The 18,163-nt window shown below is 54.1% G+C and overlaps 1 protein-coding gene across 1 annotated transcript; it reads left to right on the forward strand.

Annotated features, from left to right (window-relative positions):
- The first annotated feature begins 5,039 nt into the window (after nucleotides 1-5,039).
- On the forward strand, nucleotides 5,040-13,072 carry Slc30a3 (solute carrier family 30 member 3). The gene is made up of 8 exons (XM_057790601.1): nucleotides 5,040-5,332; nucleotides 8,639-8,811; nucleotides 9,327-9,473; nucleotides 9,563-9,716; nucleotides 10,201-10,399; nucleotides 10,573-10,678; nucleotides 10,805-10,939; nucleotides 11,882-13,072. Exons 1-8 carry the CDS (start codon nucleotides 5,238-5,240, stop codon nucleotides 12,025-12,027), a joined length of 1,155 nt encoding a protein of 384 aa, XP_057646584.1. The 5' UTR covers nucleotides 5,040-5,237; the 3' UTR covers nucleotides 12,028-13,072.
- The last annotated feature ends 5,091 nt before the right edge of the window (nucleotides 13,073-18,163 follow it).

The following is an 18,163-nucleotide window of genomic DNA, read 5'->3' on the forward strand; positions in this document are numbered from 1 at the left end:
GTATCTTTGTGTATCTGTGAGTATATGCACACGAGTGAGCACAAGTGCCCAGAAGCCAGAAGAGGCGCCAAACCCACTGGAAACAGAATTACCAACGACTGTGAGCTCCCTGATATAGGTGATGACTGCTGGGAACTGAACTTGAGTCCTCTAGAAGAGAACTCTTAATCGCTAAGCCGTCTCTTCATCACCCCCACCCCATTTTTTTTTCTTTTGAGACAAGTTAGGTCTTCTTGTATAGTCCTAGGCTGGCTTTGAGTTCATAGAGTTCCACCTGCTTCTGTCACCTGAGTACTGGGATTCAAGGCTGAAAAAGCTTTCTCTCTCTCTCTCTCTCTCTCTCTCTCTCTCTCTCTCTCTCTCCAGTTTTTGGAATAGTGGGACAGCATCTCACTATTAGCCCTGGCTCTTCTGGAACTCACTATATAGGCCAGGCTGATCTCAAACCCACAAGAGATCTGCTTAACTCTACCTCCAGAGTGCTGGGATCAAAGGTGTGTGCCGCTGTATCTAGCTAAAAATTATTTTTTCTTTTGCCTTGGTTTCTTGAGCTAAAACCCTTTTTAAATGTTGCTTGTTTATTTTGTGTGTGTACACCACTGTGTTGGGGTGGTGACGAGAGGACAGCCTGTGGCGTTCGGTGTTCTCCTTTGGCCGTGTAGGTCAGGCATTGAACTCATGTTATCAGGTTTGGTGGCAAGTGCTTTTCCCTGCTGAGCCACCTCTCTGGCCCTGCTTTGTTTTAGTTTTAAATGTGACAGGATTGCTATCTGCATCCCAGTGTGGCTTGGACGCACTTTGTAGCCCAGGTTGGCCTCAAACTCTCAATCCTCCTGCCTCAACCTCCTGAGTGCTGAAATTCCAAACAAATGCCACCACATCTGGCTTGGAGTTTACATTCTGTTGAGAAAAAATGGCAAGAAAAATAAGTAAAAGGTAAAGGCTAGTGAGCCGGGCTTGTAGTCCACTGTTAGTTCTTTCCAAGTGTCACAGGTCCTGGGTTTGCCCTGTTGTTGTAATAAAAAGGATGAGGAAATAGGTCACTGGCACATCTACAGTTAGTGATATGGACAAGTGCATATTGTAGCACTGTGGGACTCACATAAGGCTAGAATAGTTGGGGAATGGAGCAGGGGGCTGGGGCTTGACCTGGACTCTGCATAAGAGAAAATGCCTAGCAGGGCAGTGGTGGCTCCTTTATCCCCAGCACTTGAGAAGCAGAAGAGGTGGAGCTCTGAGTTTGAGGCCAGCCTCATCCACAAAGCAAGTTCTAGGACCATCAGGGCTACACAGAGAAACCCGGGGCAGGGGGAGGGGAGAGAGAGAGGAGACTCTGACTTGTGCTGCCTAGGTACTGGACTGGACTGGGAATATAGTCACAGGATAAGAGGAAAAGTGGGAAAAGGGAGGTCACCTGGGAGGTGAGCACAGCCATTGGGAGGCCAGGTGGTGGCAGTGTGGAGGGCGGGAGTGGCTGTGGAGTCAAGGATGGTGGTAAGGTTTCTGGCCTGAGCTAATGGAGGATGGTGTCATGTTCTGGAGCGAGGGCGCTGTGGGAAGAGGAGGTTTGGGGTTGAGTAGTTATCAGGAGCTAGGTTTTTAACTTTATAACCCAAGATGCTTCCCTGCTGATATTTGAGACAGCATCAAGAATGGCGCTGGGTAGAGAGTTTGGAGGAACCATCATCTGTAGATGCCATTTATTTTGATTTTTTTTTAAATAAATTCCAAGCATAAAGCTTGAATAAGACAATGGCTTCCCACACCCAACATTCAGCCTTAACAAACCGCTGCTTTCTGTTATTACTTGACATCATATGAAGGCTTAAGACCATAGGATAACTCTGTAGGAATGAGTGCAGAAAAGTAAGAGAGACGGCGACCAAGTCCGGGATCAGTTCATCATTAAAAGGTTGAGAAGATGAGAAGAGAGAACAAGGGGTCAGCAAAGCAGGAGGATAAAAACAGTGCTATCCTGGGAGCTGGGTGAAGAATCACAGTTGTCGAATGACAATTACAGCTCAGGGGTGGACACTAAGAAAGAAAAGGTAGCATGCAGGAGAGTGTTTGGTGTGAGACCTGACCTAATTAAGAGCCGGAGAGTCTCCCTGAGGCCAAGAGACATTGAAGCTGCAGGCTCTCGCCATTCTCTTCATTACCAACGAACAGCCCGCCTCCTCTGCCCGCCTGCCATTCTCACAGCCCCCTTCTCCTGTTTGGAAGGGCTTAATTGAGAGCCCTGTGGCAGCCACTAGTGGGGCGCTGGGGCACAGCATGCTTAGATTGCAAATTTTGTCTGCTGGCTTTAATCCTGACTTCATTGCCTCCTCTCCCGACAGGAGCTGGTTCAGGGTGGGGTTTTAACCTGGGTACCCCTGTAGCTTCTTCCAGGCTGTTCTGACAGAGGCCCTTTGGAATCTGGCCTTGAATTGTCCTCCTGGGGACAGGCAGGGTTTCCTGCGTCTGTCAAGCCTTTGGGACTAAGAAATGACCAGTGAGTCACCTTAGAGAAGATTGCTAGAGAGGCAGAACAGGGCAAGTAGTAGGGCATGTGGATGAATCAATATCGCACTGATTTAACAAAGGACGGTAGAAGAAAACCATCTAGAAATCGCTAGGAGGGGGACCTTGTCTATCTCCTTCAGCACCAATTCCCAGCTAAGGTGGCATGGTGGCGATGCGGTGAGAGGTGTGTTGAGTAAACTTGACAGTTCTGTAAGGGACACCAGCCTTAGACTGGCCTTCCAGCGTCCTCTCCAGGTGCAGCATGACTCTCCCAGGCTCTCGTTCTTAAGGACCCTGCACAAAATTCTGGTAGGGCCTCTTGGCGGCTCCCGGAGAAGCGGGCACAAACACCGGTTTTACTGCCAAGCTTTCCTTACATAGATTCCCAAGTTGGTCTTCCCACTGCCGGCGCTCTGGGCTTCTGGAGGCGGCGCATTCGGCAGCCAGACACACAGCGAGGCTGTCATCCATCCTCTCCGACGTTCCTTTCACTTCCAGGCCTGCCGGCTTCCCACCCGGTGGCGGGTCGGGCACGTGCCAATACCCGCGCCCCCTCCTGGGCAGTCGGGGATGCTCTGCGCGCTGCGGGCTGCCCAAGAAGGGAAATCCCAGGGAAAGTCATTGTTGTCATGTTCCCTGTTGTCGTCATCGTCCGAGGCGTGCCTACGAGCCGGTTCCCCATTCTGGAGCTCGCCCTGGCCACTGGGGGCGAGGCTAACACACGGTCTCTGGAATGCAGCATGACTATCGAGCACCCCCAGCACGAGCGCAGTTGGAATCAGGGGAACCCCAGGGCAAACAGCGAGTTTAGAAAACCGACGGCGCTGGGCAAGACGAGCCCGAGGCGCTGGCTTAGCTGAGCAGGGACTTGATTTCCACCTTGGCTCTGAGTGGGCCAGCAAGGTGACCTTGGCCCATGACTTACCCTCTGTTTGTCCTCTTGAGACTCAGCCCAAGAGCTGAGGCCCTCTAGACAGTAGGATAGAGCGGGAGGAAAGAGCTCTCGTTGGTCCAGGCGCGGGTGCAGAGGGAAAGCCGACAGTGGCCTTAGGCGCGCGTGGGCAGAGGCCCGCACCGATGGCATGCAGACCCCGAGTTTTCTGCTCCACTTCTCTGCTCACTGCCATCCGTTTGCACAAGCCGCCCGGCAAACCTGGCGCGAGCCTAGCCGCACTCTTCCCCCGCCGGAACAGCCAGTCCGCTGCCCGGTTTGCCTAATCCGTTTTAAGCCTCACCTCCTCCGCGAAGCTCTCCCGGCTTAACCCCATCACTTCCAAACACTGGCGAGTTCACCGTTTCTTTCACTTTTTCATTTTTGTTTGGTTTGGTTTGCCTTTTGGAAATGCACACACGACCTCATTGTTTGTGAGAACCATGTTGAGGGCAGGTGTCAATCCCCAGGACCTTGCGTTCAGAAGGCTCCGTGTGTTCCAAAAGATGCGGTTGGTGGGTTTACTGCCTGAACTCACTACCCGCCGCCTCCAGCGCTCTTTCCACGGCTCTCTCCTCCTCCTCCGGACCATCGTCTTCACAGACTCATAGCTGAGAATGTACAACTCAGTCCCCTCCTCTTTTCATTCCACAGTGGCGGCAGGTGCAAGGAGTATGGAGCATTGAACATTTGAAGTTTCGACTCCAGCCTTGGCCGCCGAGGGATGTAAGTCACTCCTTTCTCTGGGCTTTTGCCTTCCCCCAGATGAGCACACCAGACTGTGTTACAGTAAGTAGGCAAGGAAGGAGTCACGTGCTAACAGACTGAACAAGCAGCCTCCCTCTATAAACAATGGCTGGTGACCCTGGAGAGGTAACAGTGCACCTCCTGCCTCCCCAACCTCTCTGTGAGAGGAATTCAATTTCTAGTCCTGATCCAGGTGGGAAGAAGGATGAGGCATTTGTTCCAGGTCACATGACGCTTCTAGGACTTTGTTTACTCATCTGGAAAGTGGGGATAATGTATGGATTGAAGGACAGCAGAAAGGGTTTTGTTACCCAAGATCTCTGTATAAAAATAAATGGTAATTAGCGGTACCGTGCTTGGCAGCAGATTTTGCTCATGAATTCCTATTCCAGAGCCTCCACAGTGGGATTTCTGGCTGGAGTCCTTAGAGTTGTTTGGGAATGTGTCACTGCTCACCCCAGATTCTCTCTGTCTCTCTCCAGATCAATTTGGCACCTGTTTCTGCCTCCGCGTGGGGGCCAGAGCCACAAAGTGATTGGGTGGTGGGACGATGCCCCTAAGCTCTCATGCATAGGGCAGTGTCTCTTCCAAAAGTTTGGTGCCAGAGGGGTCCCTAGGTGAGAAGACCCGGACTAGGAACTGGTGGGCGGGACTGTGCAGATGGAGTGCTTGCAAGAACCCCAGTGCCAGGGTATCGTGGTGGCTATCCCACCCCACCCCACGGTTTGGCGCGCAAAGGGGGGGGTGGGGAATGGGGCTTTGGATTTAGGGGCGTGTCCCGGAGGCGGGCCTTAAGTGTGGGAGCGAGAAAGAGAGGGACTTAGGAGCCTGGAGGCGGGGTTTGGGGGAGCTCGCCCCACGTGGGGCGGGGCTCCCGCTGCCGCGGGCTCTGCAGTTCGGACTCAGAGCGCCACAGTCACCGCAGTTCCCTCCACTCTGGTGGCCCCACGGTCCTGCGGGGAGTCCGGGTGGTCCTCGGGCCTCTCGGATTTGGCGCAAGGCCAGCCCCGTCTCTCCCGTTCCTTGCGGCCTAGACGGTCGCGGCTGTGGGGACATGGAGCCTTCTCCCGCCACCGGAGGCTCGGAGACCACCCGCCTCGTGAGTTCCCGGGACCGCGGCAGCGCCGGCGGCGGCCTGCGATTGAAGAGGTAGGACAGACCTGGGCTGGCTGTCAGCCCGGGGTTGCCAGACGCGTGCCATCGGTCCATTTCGTTGTTGTCTTCCTCGTCGCTGGCCCGGCCCGCCTCCCCAGCGCCCCACGGTCCCCAGGCTTCGCGGCGCCGATCCGCCGGCCGAAGCCCGCCCCCTCCCCGCCTCGCCTCTGTCCGACACCCATTTTCTGGAGCAAGTCCCCTGCCGCGGTGCCCCAAGCCTCCCGACCCCTGCGCCTCCTCCGCCGCTCCGTCGGACCGAGAGGGCCAGGCACGGCGATCTCCGCATTGCCCCGTGAGCCTCGCCTCCGGGCATCGGAAACCCGGCTTTAGGCCCCGGACCCTTCGCTCAGCACCCCAGGATAGGGGCGCCCCATCCAGCCGCGGCCAGTGGTGGGCTCGGGCCCCGGGGATCGGCTCGGGCTCAGCGGGCGGCCGCGAGGAAGCGAGGGGGCGGCGAGGAAGGAGCAGGTGCGGGCTGGGCGGCGGGGGGTATTCCCGGCTCCGCACAGACGGGGCCGGGGGCGGCGAGGTGTGAAATGAGGCGCCGAGCGGCCGGGACAGCGGGCCGGGGGCGGCGGCAGAACCTCCCCCGCACCCTGCGGGCCGCCCGCTCCCGCCACCCGCCGCCGGTTCCGTCTGCCCTGCCATCTCGAGCTGCCACCGCGACAGGCCCTTCCTTGCCACCTCCGCTAGCCATTTTGTCTGGAAGCCGACCGTCCGTTTGTCTCTGGAATTTGACAGGGTCTCTGGCTTTTTCTGTTCTTTCATCTCCCTCAATCTTTCTATTTCCCTCTCCGTCCTCTCCTTTTGTCTCTGTTGTGGTCTTCTGCGTGTTTCCAGGTCTTTCCTTGGGAGGGGGGCCTTAAACCTGAGTGGGTGGGGGAATGGGGAAACTGAACGGAAGGAAGGATTCTTCCTGCAGGGGACTGCAGTGGTGGGCAGCTGTGGGGCTCCAGCTGTGGCCCTGGCATTGCTCCCCGTACCCTTTTGACTTTGCATCAGCCTAGCTTACTTGCCCAAGGAATACCCTAGGCCTCACCGTTTCCCCCACTCTATATCATTTTGTTGTTGTTGGGGGTTTCAGAGAAGGCCAGGGAAGGAAACAGCCTCCAGCCCTGGACAAAAGCGTCTCCTCACCTCCACACCCCAGCAGAGAGGCCCCTTTAGTGCCCACTTGATGCCAAACAAAAGGAGGCAGCCTGTTGATGGGTGGCTACGCTGATGGCTGGTTGTGCTGCGTCTTAAAAGCCCAAGGAAGGTGTCTTGCTACAGCCTCCAAACTGCCCAGCATCTGTTTCCTCTTCAGACTGCATCTTCATCTCCTGGACCATTTTCATCCTCATATGACCGTTAGTCACCAAATCCGGCAGGATTGTTCAAGGCTCTGTGTGTTTACCTGACCCTCCTCTGATGCTGTGCCTGGCAGAGCCTCCGGCCAGATCCATTCTAGACTCTTCTATGTCCTCTTTCCCACACCCCACCATCAAGGTCATTTCAACATGAAGATATTTGCTCTGTCAGCCAGCAGGTCTCCTCTTCCCTTCACCTAGGACTGGACTTCCGTTCTGTGTGCCTTGTCGTTATCATCCTGCCCGTCAGGAACGTCTTCTAGGACTGTGACTTCCTCTCAGGCCCTCCCCTGTGCCCCGAAGTGATTTGTTCAGACACCCCCCCCCCCCAGCCTCTCCCTGGTAGAAGTCGTGTTACATGTTTGTCTCCCACCAGACTGGGGCTCCTTGTGTTGGATACTGCTTGTCATACCTCATGGACCGAACAGGGATGGGCTCTGAAGCCACTGTCCTCTCCCTGTCTCTTCTGGGAACACCGGAATCATGCACACTCTTTCTCAGTCTGGGAAGGGGCTTGTCATTGAAGAAGTAAGCTTACCTTCCCACTCTTTGAGTTTTCTCTGTAACTGCTGGCTGCCCCCACCTCGGCCCACCCAAGCAGTGTTTTTCTCAGTCAGATGGCCACTGCGGGCCCCATCCCTGTCCCTGCAGGGATCTTAGTTTAGAGCCATCTTTCTCCCACAGGGATCCTTGTTACTCCTGAATTTCAGGACTGTCTCTGTGTTGAGCTCCTTTGTTTTGTTCTTTCCTTGCTTGGGTCCAGGAAGAACAGTGGGACAGTGAGAACTGGGCTAGAATAGGTCCAAACACAGTCACTTTGAGTCCTACCTGTGGCATCCCTAGGTAAGGCCCCATCTCTATTGTCAAGGGATGTGCGGCATGCTGGGCTCCAGGTGACATGGGCTGGACTCTAAATCCATTGCTCCTGTCACTACCATCCCAGCTGTAGTAGGAAGGACCCCCTCCCCTGTGACAGCCCTGCTGGTTCCCCTCGTATGTGTGCAAGGCTAACCTTCAACTCTTGAGCCTCCTGCCTCAGCTTCTGTGTGCTGGGACTGCAGACATGAGTCATCACGCCAGTTTTTACACCCTTTCAGAGGACCTCGCTTGCTTATACCTCCTGTCTTGAAGGGACAGAGAGGGTTTAGGGACCAAGGCATCGGAGCAAGACTAAGAGAGAGATGCAGTGAGCGGGTTTGTGTGTACCACGTTCTCATACCGGCTTTCTTCTGTGTTTCTCTGGCGCTGTGACTGTCCACATCCTCCCCATTTTTCAATGCTTCCGCATGTGGTTTCTGTGGTCTCCGCACTAGAACTCATTTGAGAGCACCAGAATTCCTCCAGCAGCAGCAATCTGCCTTCTGCTGTGTGCCCTCGTGTCTAGTCCACATTCGTTCATTCACCCAGGAAGAGTGGCTGTCCGTTTTGCATTCCTGGGGTGCCTCTCATGGTATAGAATTTTGGTCAGTATCTGTCCCAGCTCCACCACCTGCCAGCTGTGTGGCCCCTCTTGCTTCTTCCCTTCCCTGAGCCTTAGTTTACATTCATTGTTAAAACATTAGACTTGCCGGGCAGTGGTGGTGCATGCCTTTAATCCCAGCATTCACATTTAATCCCAGCAGGTGGATCTCTGTGAGTTTAAGGCCAGCTTGGTCTACAGAGCAAGTTCCAGGACAGGCTCCATAGCTACTTGGAAACACTGGTTCAAAAAACCAAAACCAAACAAACACACAAAAAAATTAGACTTTACTTTCAGATATGGGATTCTATGGCCCTGTGTTTGGAAGGAGGAAGAGCCTGGGTTGAGTGTTCCTGTGAGCCCCCACATGCCCCAAAGACTCAGGCGTGATTGGGTCTAGCAGAGGGACAGAGACGGCCCATTTGCTCAGCCTGTGAGTGACCAGGCCAGTCCTGTGGTCAGGCTCAAGGGTGACCATGTCGCCTGCCTCAGTCTCTTCACAGAGCCCCTCCCCGAGGAGCCCAAGCTTGAGGGGATGGCCTTCCACCACTGCCATAAGGACCCCATGCCGCAGTCAGGCCTCTCTCCTGAGAGGCTGCAGGCCCGGAGGCAGCTGTGTGCCGCCTGTGCTGTGTGCTTCATCTTCATGGCTGGGGAGGTGGTTGGTAAGTTGGGGACACCCCCAGTCCCATATTCTGTACTTCCTAGGCCACTCTCCACCAAGAAGCCCAGGTTTCCTGGATGGAGAAACGGAAAGACAAGGGCTGTGAGGGACGGGGGAGGCAAGGCACCAAGGTGAACCAGCAGTTGCTTGGGGGCTGGACTGAACTGGCATTTTAAGAACCCTATTCTCTTTTTATGAAAATAAAATCTATTATTATGGAAAGACTAGAAAAATTCCTCCAATAGATTGGGTGGTGGTGGCACATGACCACTCCTTTAATCCCAGCACTTGGGAGGCAGGGCAGGCACATCTCTGTGAGTTCCAGGACAGCCAGGGCTACAGAAAGAAACCCTGCCTCGAAAAACAAAACAAAAAAATAAAATAAAAAAATAAAAAATACTTGTAATTTTATCACCCGAAAAAGCCCGGTCTCTCTTGGTGCCCCCTTTCTTTCCCATTCCTGTGCACACATGATGTACACTTCCTGGAATCCCAGCTCTGCCTCCCCCTTTGCAGGTGGGTATTTGGCACACAGCTTGGCTATTATGACCGATGCCGCTCACTTGCTGGCAGACGTAGGCAGCATGATGGGCAGCCTGTTCTCCCTCTGGCTCTCCACTCGGCCAGCCACCCGAACCATGACCTTTGGCTGGCACCGCTCAGGTAAAGCCGTGCATGACTCGGTGCCCAGCCTCCCCGCTGGTCCTGCCGGGCCTTAGGGCCCTGACCTGACAGCTTGTCTTCCCCTGCAGAGACTCTGGGGGCTTTGGCCTCTGTGGTCTCCCTCTGGATGGTCACTGGCATCCTGCTGTACCTGGCCTTCATCCGCCTGCTGCATAGTGACTACCACATCGAGGGGGGTGCCATGCTGCTGACTGCCAGCATTGCTGTCTGTGCCAACATGCTGTACGTCCCGGTGTGGAGTGGGCGCCAGGTGGGGTCCAGGGTGAGAGAGAGGGTCTTCTTCCAGGATGGTAACACACACACACACACACACACACACACACACACACACACACACAGCTTCATTGTCTTCTTTGGGTGAAATGAGTGGGAAAGAGACACTCAGCCAGGAGGTATTTGTTGAGGGCTTACTGGATACTAGCCCTACTTTATCAATATGATCTCATTTGAGTCTATCAATCCATGAGCACTGGTTTTCCTCCTAGTAAAAGATACTGTGGGGGGTGGGGGCAATAGACTATTTAAATAGGCAGGGCCAGGACCTGGATCCACATCTCTGGCCCCAGGTCCAGTATCTTTTGCCCCCGACAGTGTAATTTTTCTGTTAGGTGGTGTTATCTTTCTGGGATGGGAGACAGGTGGAGATGGGCACTACGGGGAGACGAAGAACAGGCCATCCGGCTGAACCTCTCTCCTTCTCCTTCAGAATGGCCTTTGTGCTGCACCAGGCTGGGCCCCCCCACAGCCATGGATCTAGGGGCACAGAGTATGCACCGCTGGAGGAGGGGCACGGATCCCCCGTGCCCCTGGAAAACACCAGTGTCCGGGCTGCCTTTGTGCATGTGCTGGGAGATCTCCTCCAGAGCCTGGGGGTCCTGGCTGCCTCCCTCCTCATCTACTTCAAGGTACCGCTGTGGAGGGTCCACCTCCCTCTCCTGGTACCCTCTGCCGTCTTCATTGAGCTTCCAGCTTTCCAGGGTGTCTCCTTCCCCCTCTGTGAGAGTCTCAGGATGCCTTTGGGTTCTGTTTGCCAAGATGAACCTAGAGCCTCCTCTAAGAGACATCACTTTCTCTGCAGCCTCAGTACAAGGCGGCTGACCCCATAAGCACGTTCCTCTTCTCTATCTGTGCCCTTGGATCCACAGCCCCTACCCTTCGAGACGTTCTGCGCATCCTCATGGAAGGTGAATTTAATACTGACACCCCCACCTGGGACTCCCTCAGCTCCCACCCCGGGGCTCCCCCAGCTCCCGCCTCGGGGCTCCCTCAGCTCCCACCTGGGTCTCCATCAACTGTGGCCTTGGTTGCAGGTGCCCCTCGCAGTGTGGGTTTTGAACCTGTAAGGGACACACTGCTGTCAGTGCCGGGAGTCCGAGCAACGCATGACCTCCACCTATGGGCCCTGACGCTGACCTACCATGTTGCCTCTGCACACCTGGCTATTGGTGAGTCAACACTAACCCAGTCAGTGCCGTCTCAGAGCCAACCCCTCTGTCCACCTGTGGCAATAGCTTGGCATATTGAGGCATTGTTTGTTTGAGAGTGAATCTCACTATGTAGCCCAGGGTATCCCTGAGATCCTCTGCTTCAGCCTCCCTGAAATACCTTGGCTGTTTTTGTTTTTTTGATCTCTTTTGGTCTCTCTGACATGTATTTGTGTGCATACTCATACACACACACACTCTAGAGACAGGGAGGCCTGGGTACTTGCAATACCATCTCTGACGCTTTAAAACGTTACCAGTAGCTTCAGGATGTAGTTGGGTGACTGTGGCAGCTCCCCTCAGTAAGGGATCACATTGCTATTTAAAGTGGTAATTATGAAGCCTGTATGGCAACTAGGGAAAATGTTTGTGGTATAATGCTTGAGGAAGAAAGAAGCGGAATATAAATTATATCTACATTATGATTCAACTATTAAAATACATATACAGTGACTCATGAGCTGACAAAGGGTTTTTGAGTCTCTCCCAGATGCAAGAAGCAATCAGAGGCATGCAATTTGGATGCCAAAAATATCATAACTTGTGGGATGTTGGATGGTAACTTGAGAAGGACAGTGGGGCAGAATACTTAACATCTGGCTTGCCCTGGAAAGACGGTGGTGTGGCTGCCGAACTACCCAGCTGTGTATTGATGCTCACGGGCAGGAAGCAGCCTGTAACGGGCGCAGTTTAGTGTGTCGGCATGGCCCACTGCAGCGAGTCTCACGTTTTCTTTACAATTTTTACGCCGTTCATATAATGCGGTGATGCAGAAGAAAGATCAAGAGGTCTATTCAGTCCTCTGGGGCTGTGCTGTGCTTGGGCCCCCTTCCCTCCTTATCACAGCCCCTGGCTGTGCCCGACTTCCCAAGGACTAAGCTGCCTCTTATCGCCCTCCCACAGACTCCACGGCTGACCCTGAAGCTGTCCTGGCTGAGGCCTCATCGCGGCTCTATTCCCGGTTTGGGTTCTCCAGCTGCACCCTGCAGGTGGAGCGGTACCAGCCTGAGATGGCCCAGTGTCTACGCTGCCGGGAGCCCCAAGCCTGAGCCTCAGCCCCACCCCCACCCCACTGCCAGGCCCAGGCTCAGGCCTGGACTCTCAGCATCTGCCTCCCCACCACAGAAGGGACCATCCTCTCTCCATTTTCCACCTGCCAGATGCCCCAGCCCCTGCCCCCCTGGTCAAGACCAAAGTGTGCATGTGGGGAAGAGGGAGGAGGGAGGATCAGACTGAATTGCTGTAAGCAGTTTAGGGGTGTGGGGTGTGTGGAAGCCCCACCATTCGTGTTCCACGTGACCTGGAGAGTCATGCTTGCCCTTTCTGTGCAATTCATGTGTCCTGTGGCAGGCTGGCTGGTACCTGGGGGCATCTGCCTGTCTGTGTGCTGTTCGTGTGCCTATGCTTGGGGAGGTCATAGGGGCCCCCTCCCCATGTGATCCTTGCTCGGTCTATGCAGGGGCCCCAATGCCTGCACTTTGGTTTGTGTGCCCTGTGGTTTTGTCTGTTGTGTGTGTGTGTTCTTTGGTGCTGTGGCCTCTGTGTCTTTGTGGCTGTGCTGGTCTCTGTTGAGTCTGCTCTACCTGTGTGTCCATTTAGGGATCTGTCTGTCCATCCCTCTGTTGGTGCTGTGTCCTCAGCTTTCCCCTCGGGAGAGGGAGGACTCTGCAGCCCCACCAATAAACTCGTGTCTAACTGCATTTCTGTGCTCCGTGACTCCTCAGAAGTGGACTCTGGAGTGACCACCCACGGCCCTCCTGGCCTTTCACAGTCGGTCACCTTCTGTCCCAAGTAAATTCAGATGGAGGCTGAAAGCTTTCCCAGCCCAGGCTCTTGACGAAGAAGAGTCCCTTTGTGGGCAGAGCAGGGCTGCAGGGGCCATCCTGGAGAGCCCTTCTCACTGGAACCCTCCAGCAGGCCAGGCCACGCTCCTGTTAGTGGGGAACTGGAACACTGTGGGGAAAGAGGCTGTGTCAGCAGGGGTGGGAAAGGCAGCGAGCCCTCCGTGCAGGTGTGGGCTGTGTGTAAGCACCAGTGTCATCGCCACGCTCGCTCTTCAGTCTGAAAAACTATATATTTCAAAGTCTCACGAATCTTTCTCTTCTCTGTCTCTCTCTTTTTTTTTCAAAACAGGATTTCTCTGTGTGGCCGTAGCTGTCCCAGAACTCACTCTGTAGACCAGGCTAGCCTTGAACTCAGAGATCCACCTGCCTCTGCCTCTTGAGTGCTAGAATTAAAAGTGTGCACTACCTGTCCCATTTTTTAAACAGTCTCATGCAGCCCAGGCTGGTCTTGAACTCACTGTGTAGCCAAGGGTAACCTTAAAAAGAGTACTAGGATTGCAAGCATGGGCTACTTCAAATATTGTGAGGGGCATGTAGGGATCTAAACCAGGCCTTCATGTGTGTGAGGCAAGAGCTCTAACATCTGAGCTGCAGCGTGCACTCGTGTGTGCACGCGCGCGCGCGCACACACACACACACAGAGGCTTTCAACTTGTGTAACTAACCTTGAACTCTTAATCCTCCTGCCCTTGCTTCCCAAGTGCTAGGATTATAGTCTTGAGCCACCATATCCTGCTAGCTCTTAAAAAAGCAAACTCTATATACTTTGGTTTTAGACCCATGCTTTGGAGTAGCAGGAGTAATTGGCCCTTCCTCCCTGGGTTGATAGAGTTTCAGCCCAAAGCCCAGTCCCTGGTCATTTTCGATGGCCCATTCATGTTTCTCCCCATAATGGAAATACTTTACCCTAAAGTTATTTTTTTCTTATGAAAGCAACATATCTTTATTGGGGTTCAACAAAGGGGAAGTGTTTTCTGTGCTTCCAGGAGTAACTGCTACTCAACCCCCCCTTGTGTGCATACCAGTATCTATATAATAACGAAAATATAACCCCTTTATAGGAGCCATGGCTTCAGCTGCTTTGACGTGTGTCCTGGACACATTTTCGTGCAGCAACACACGGGTTTCATGACATTTTTCAAGACGAGGCTTTTGGACATGTTGACAGTAGACTTCCTCACTGACATCAGCTGGGAGCCTGGCCCCACTGGGCACTGAGCGGATGGCAGCAGTGGCTGGCTTGGGACCAGAGCTGGGGTGAAGGGCTGGGGTCCACCCACTCAGGCCCGCTGCAGGGGCTACCCCAGCTGCTCTCCACGCTTTGCTAGCTCCTGACACTTTCTCATTTTCCGTCTCATTGATTGCAGGCCCCAAGTGACAGGGTGGGGGCGGGGACGATGGGGAAATGGAGAGGAATGGAGAGTAGGGAAGTGGTTGTAATGATCACCCTCTGGACAGCTTTAATCTGCTGCTGCTTGAGATGGGAGAGGGATTCAGAGAGGGAGCCAAATGCTCAGGACACGAAGAGACCATGTACCCAGCCTGGCCAGCGGCCGGCACTCCACAGGCAGGTCTGAAAGGACTTGCTGGGGCAGGAGCACAACCTCGCCTCCTGTCCCACCCACCCCAGACCGGTGAAGTACTGGCGCTGGCCGCTCCGCTCCAGCCACCTGCTACCCTGGTGCTTGCAGACCTGGGGCTCTGGGGCCAGTTCTGCTGTCACCTTCTGCAAATTCTGGTGACTTTCTGCATTCCAGCTTTCCCAGCGATGACAGAAGGATTCCCGGACACCAAGTTTAAGTATGTCTGGTATACATACAAAAAGGTTCATAGCTTTGGGGTAAAAGCCAGGAAGCAGGATTAAAGTGACCTGGCACCTGGCAGAGACAGGAGGACTAAAGTCAGTAGCAGCATTTGCATGCTACAGATAGGAAAACTGAGACCGAGCTGGTCACACAACTCGGTGGCTTTCAGAGCTAAGATTTAAACTTAGTTTTGACTGCCTGGAGCCAAGAACCTATTTCCTCTGCCTCTCTATTCTCCTTCAGTCACCAGCTCTGTCATGGATAGAGACTCCTAGAAGCCAGTTTCCAGAGCATTCTCAGCACTCAGGAGGCAGAAACAGGTGGATCGAGGCCAGCTTAGTCTACAGAGTGAGTTCTAGGATAGCCAGGGCTGCAGAGAGGAATCTTGTCTTAAAAAACAAACAAAACCCCAAAACAACAATAGCAAAACCCAGGGCATTCATTCCCCACCATCCATTGGCCCTCCTCCCAGGGGAGCCTAGGAAACCCTTATCTGCAGAACAGCCATTGCCCCTTCCTATTATCCCCAGCCCACTTGCTTATCTAGAAGTCCCTTCCCCCCACGTAGAGGTCTCTGCTGATAAAATACACAATGGCGGTGAGGCGAGGGAGCTAAAATAGGGGTGATTGGGAGAGGCTAGCGAGAACACAGGCGAGAGGAGGACCCGTCTATCAGCATCCTGGCATCCCTACGCAGCTGAATGACTGGGGAGAGTGGGTGGGGGGGCTGCCTGTCAGAGAGGGGCCAGAAGAATGGAGGCTTAGCAAGGATGACGGGGACAGGCTGCGGGCTGGGCTTGTCTTGTGAAAGTGCAGCTGAAGTCTTCAAAAGAAAGGCTGGAGACCAAGGGAGGCTGAGGCTGGGGGACCTAAGAGGCTTGTGTTTCACAGGTCAGGCCTGAAACACCAATGCAGAAAGAGTTCCCGCCCTTCTTATTGCCTGAGTGTACCGCATAAGAGAGGCACAGGCTAAGGCTCAGCAGGGCGGGATGGTCTGTCAGGCTCAAGAGGAAGCACAGGATGGTCTGCTCATAAAGCCCTTATCCACTCCCAGCCCGTCTCCTGAGCTTCACTACAGACCAGTCTGAAGGGGGCACGGCGAGCTGTCACCCAGGAGCCAGACAGTCGGGGGAGCAGCGCCCCCGCGCGGCTGGCGCTATGACAGCAGCCGGGCTGCCAGAGTTGAAAGGAATCTCAGGGCGGAGTGGGATGGGAAAACCCAAATGCTGCTGTTCCTGTTCCTGGCAGGTCCTCTTACCTCTCCCTTCACTCTCAACTCTTCAGCCTCCCTTCACCCAGTTCGGCAGGCCTTACTGTCTCCGACCTGAGCCCCAAGTCCGCTCCATCAGCACCATTTTCCAAAGGGTGCTGACAACATGCAGGCCCGGCTGGGGCAAAGCCTGGGACTACAGGTGCAGCGGTGGGCACCCAAGATCCCACAAACTGCATCCTGTTGACCAGAGGAAAGGAAGTGTGTGGGAAGTGACGAGGCGGGGGGGGGGGTACAGTCGAGGGCTCCGGTGAAACTCTGGGTCAGTCTCATCCTCACCCTCACCTTGAAGACAAGCAGCGGCCAGGCTGGGAACTTTCCCACCGAGGGACCTCACCCAAACAGCCCCAACACTCAGTACCTTTCTGTTTCCTTAAGCCCAGCAATTAGGCGCCAAGTTAAAAAAAGAACTGTAGCCAAAAAACACAGGGAGAAGCGAAGGGGACCAAAGCCAGGGAAGAAAGCACAGTGAAACTTCCCCAAACCAGCAACTTCAGAGCCCACAGCAGCAAATTCATTTTCCCGTGACCCTGCAGTGCCTGAAAATCGCCCTGCTTCCTCCCCCTCCACCTACTTCCTGGACCACTCAAGACTTCTGGGAGGTGCTGGTGGGGAGGCTGCCCTGGGTGGCTGAGTCCCTGAAGGAAGCTCCCAGTCTGGCTCCTAGCACACAGCTCGGGACTGCAGGTGAAGGAATGGATAGGAGCCACTGGCCCATTCCCAGCTGTCCGGACAGTACTCAGCCAATCAGTGTCCCTTTTGTCCCCACCTCCCACCGCTGGGCCAATAAGCCACTTTGTTACTTGCTGACCACACCCCACCACCCCACTCTCTGGGAGGCCCCTCCTTGGTGGGTAACATTCCTTTCCTTAGGCCTATTCTGAACCCTGCTTCCCCTTGACACCGGTCTAGTGACTAATAAGTCTCTTTGGGCTTTACTGTCGTTCTCAGCCATTCCTAAGGCAATCTGAGGTTGCGGTTCCTGTACTTCTTTTATCTTGGTCCTTCTGCAGCTGATGTAACCAGGTGAGGCTCTGTACCCACCTTCCCACCATAAAACACCGACTGGCAATAGGTCAGCCCTCACTTCTGGCCTATTCCAGGGTCTGATGCCACCTCCCATCCAGCCACACTGGTGCCACGTCGTGCAAGGCTTTCTTCTCAGTTCTTTTCCCACTCTTTAAGATTCAGACTTCAGCTGGGCGGTGGTGGTGCACGCCTTTAATCCCAGCACTTGGGAAGCAGAGGCAGGCAGATTTCTGTGAATTTGAGGCCAGCCTGGTCTACAGAGTGAGTTCCAGGACAGCCAGAGCTACACAGTGAGACCCTGGCTCAAAACAAACAAACTACATGGGTTCTGGGGATTGAACTTGGGTGCAGGACAAGCACTTTTCTGTCTGAGTTATCTTCCCAGCCCCATCCATGCCATTTCTTAAATTTTTAAAAAAATCATGTGTGTGTGTGTGTGTGTGTCTGAATATATGTCACATGTGTGGGTGACCCTGGACAATCCCCTGGAACTGGAGTTACAGGCAGTTGTGAGATGCCTTATTTGGATGCTGGGAATCCAATGCTGGTCCTCTGGAAGAGGAATGTGTACTCGTAACTACCAAACACTCAAGCATTCTCTCCAGCTCCAAATATTTTATTTTAAATCACACACATGCATCTGTGCACGTAAGTGCAAAATGCCCACAGAGGCCAAAGGCGTTGGATCTACCTGGAGCTAGTGTTAAAAGCAGTTGTGAGTTGCTGGGAACCAAACTTGGGATCTCTGTAAGAGTAGTAGTCTTGGCCTGGAGGGGTGGCTCAGCCGTTAAAGGCCAGGCTCACAGCCAAAAATAGAAGAGCGGCAGCCTTAACCGCGGGCCGTCCTTCAGTGCCCCACCCCCATTCTGGCCACATCTTTAAAAAAGTTTTTTTTTTTTTTTTTTTTGTTATGCCAGGCATGGTAGCACACACCTTTAACCACAGCAGTAGGGAGGCAGAGGCAGGCATAGCTGTGAGTTCCAGGCCAGCTAGAGCTATTGTGAACCCTGTTGCAAAAGTAGTCTATGTGTATGGCGATTTTGCCTGCATGTATGGCTGGTACCATGTGCCTGCAGTGTTTGTGGAGGCCACAAGAGGGCGTCTCTGTCTGTCTGTCTGTCTGTCTGTCTGTCTGTCTGTCTCTCTCTCTCTCTCACACACACACACACACACACACACACACACACACACGAGAGTTAAGGACAGTTGGCTGCCATGACTGAAACTTCTGCACTTG

Source organism: Chionomys nivalis, chromosome 1 (genome assembly GCF_950005125.1).
Source record: "Chionomys nivalis chromosome 1, mChiNiv1.1, whole genome shotgun sequence".
Classification (NCBI taxonomy): domain Eukaryota; kingdom Metazoa; phylum Chordata; class Mammalia; order Rodentia; family Cricetidae; genus Chionomys; species Chionomys nivalis.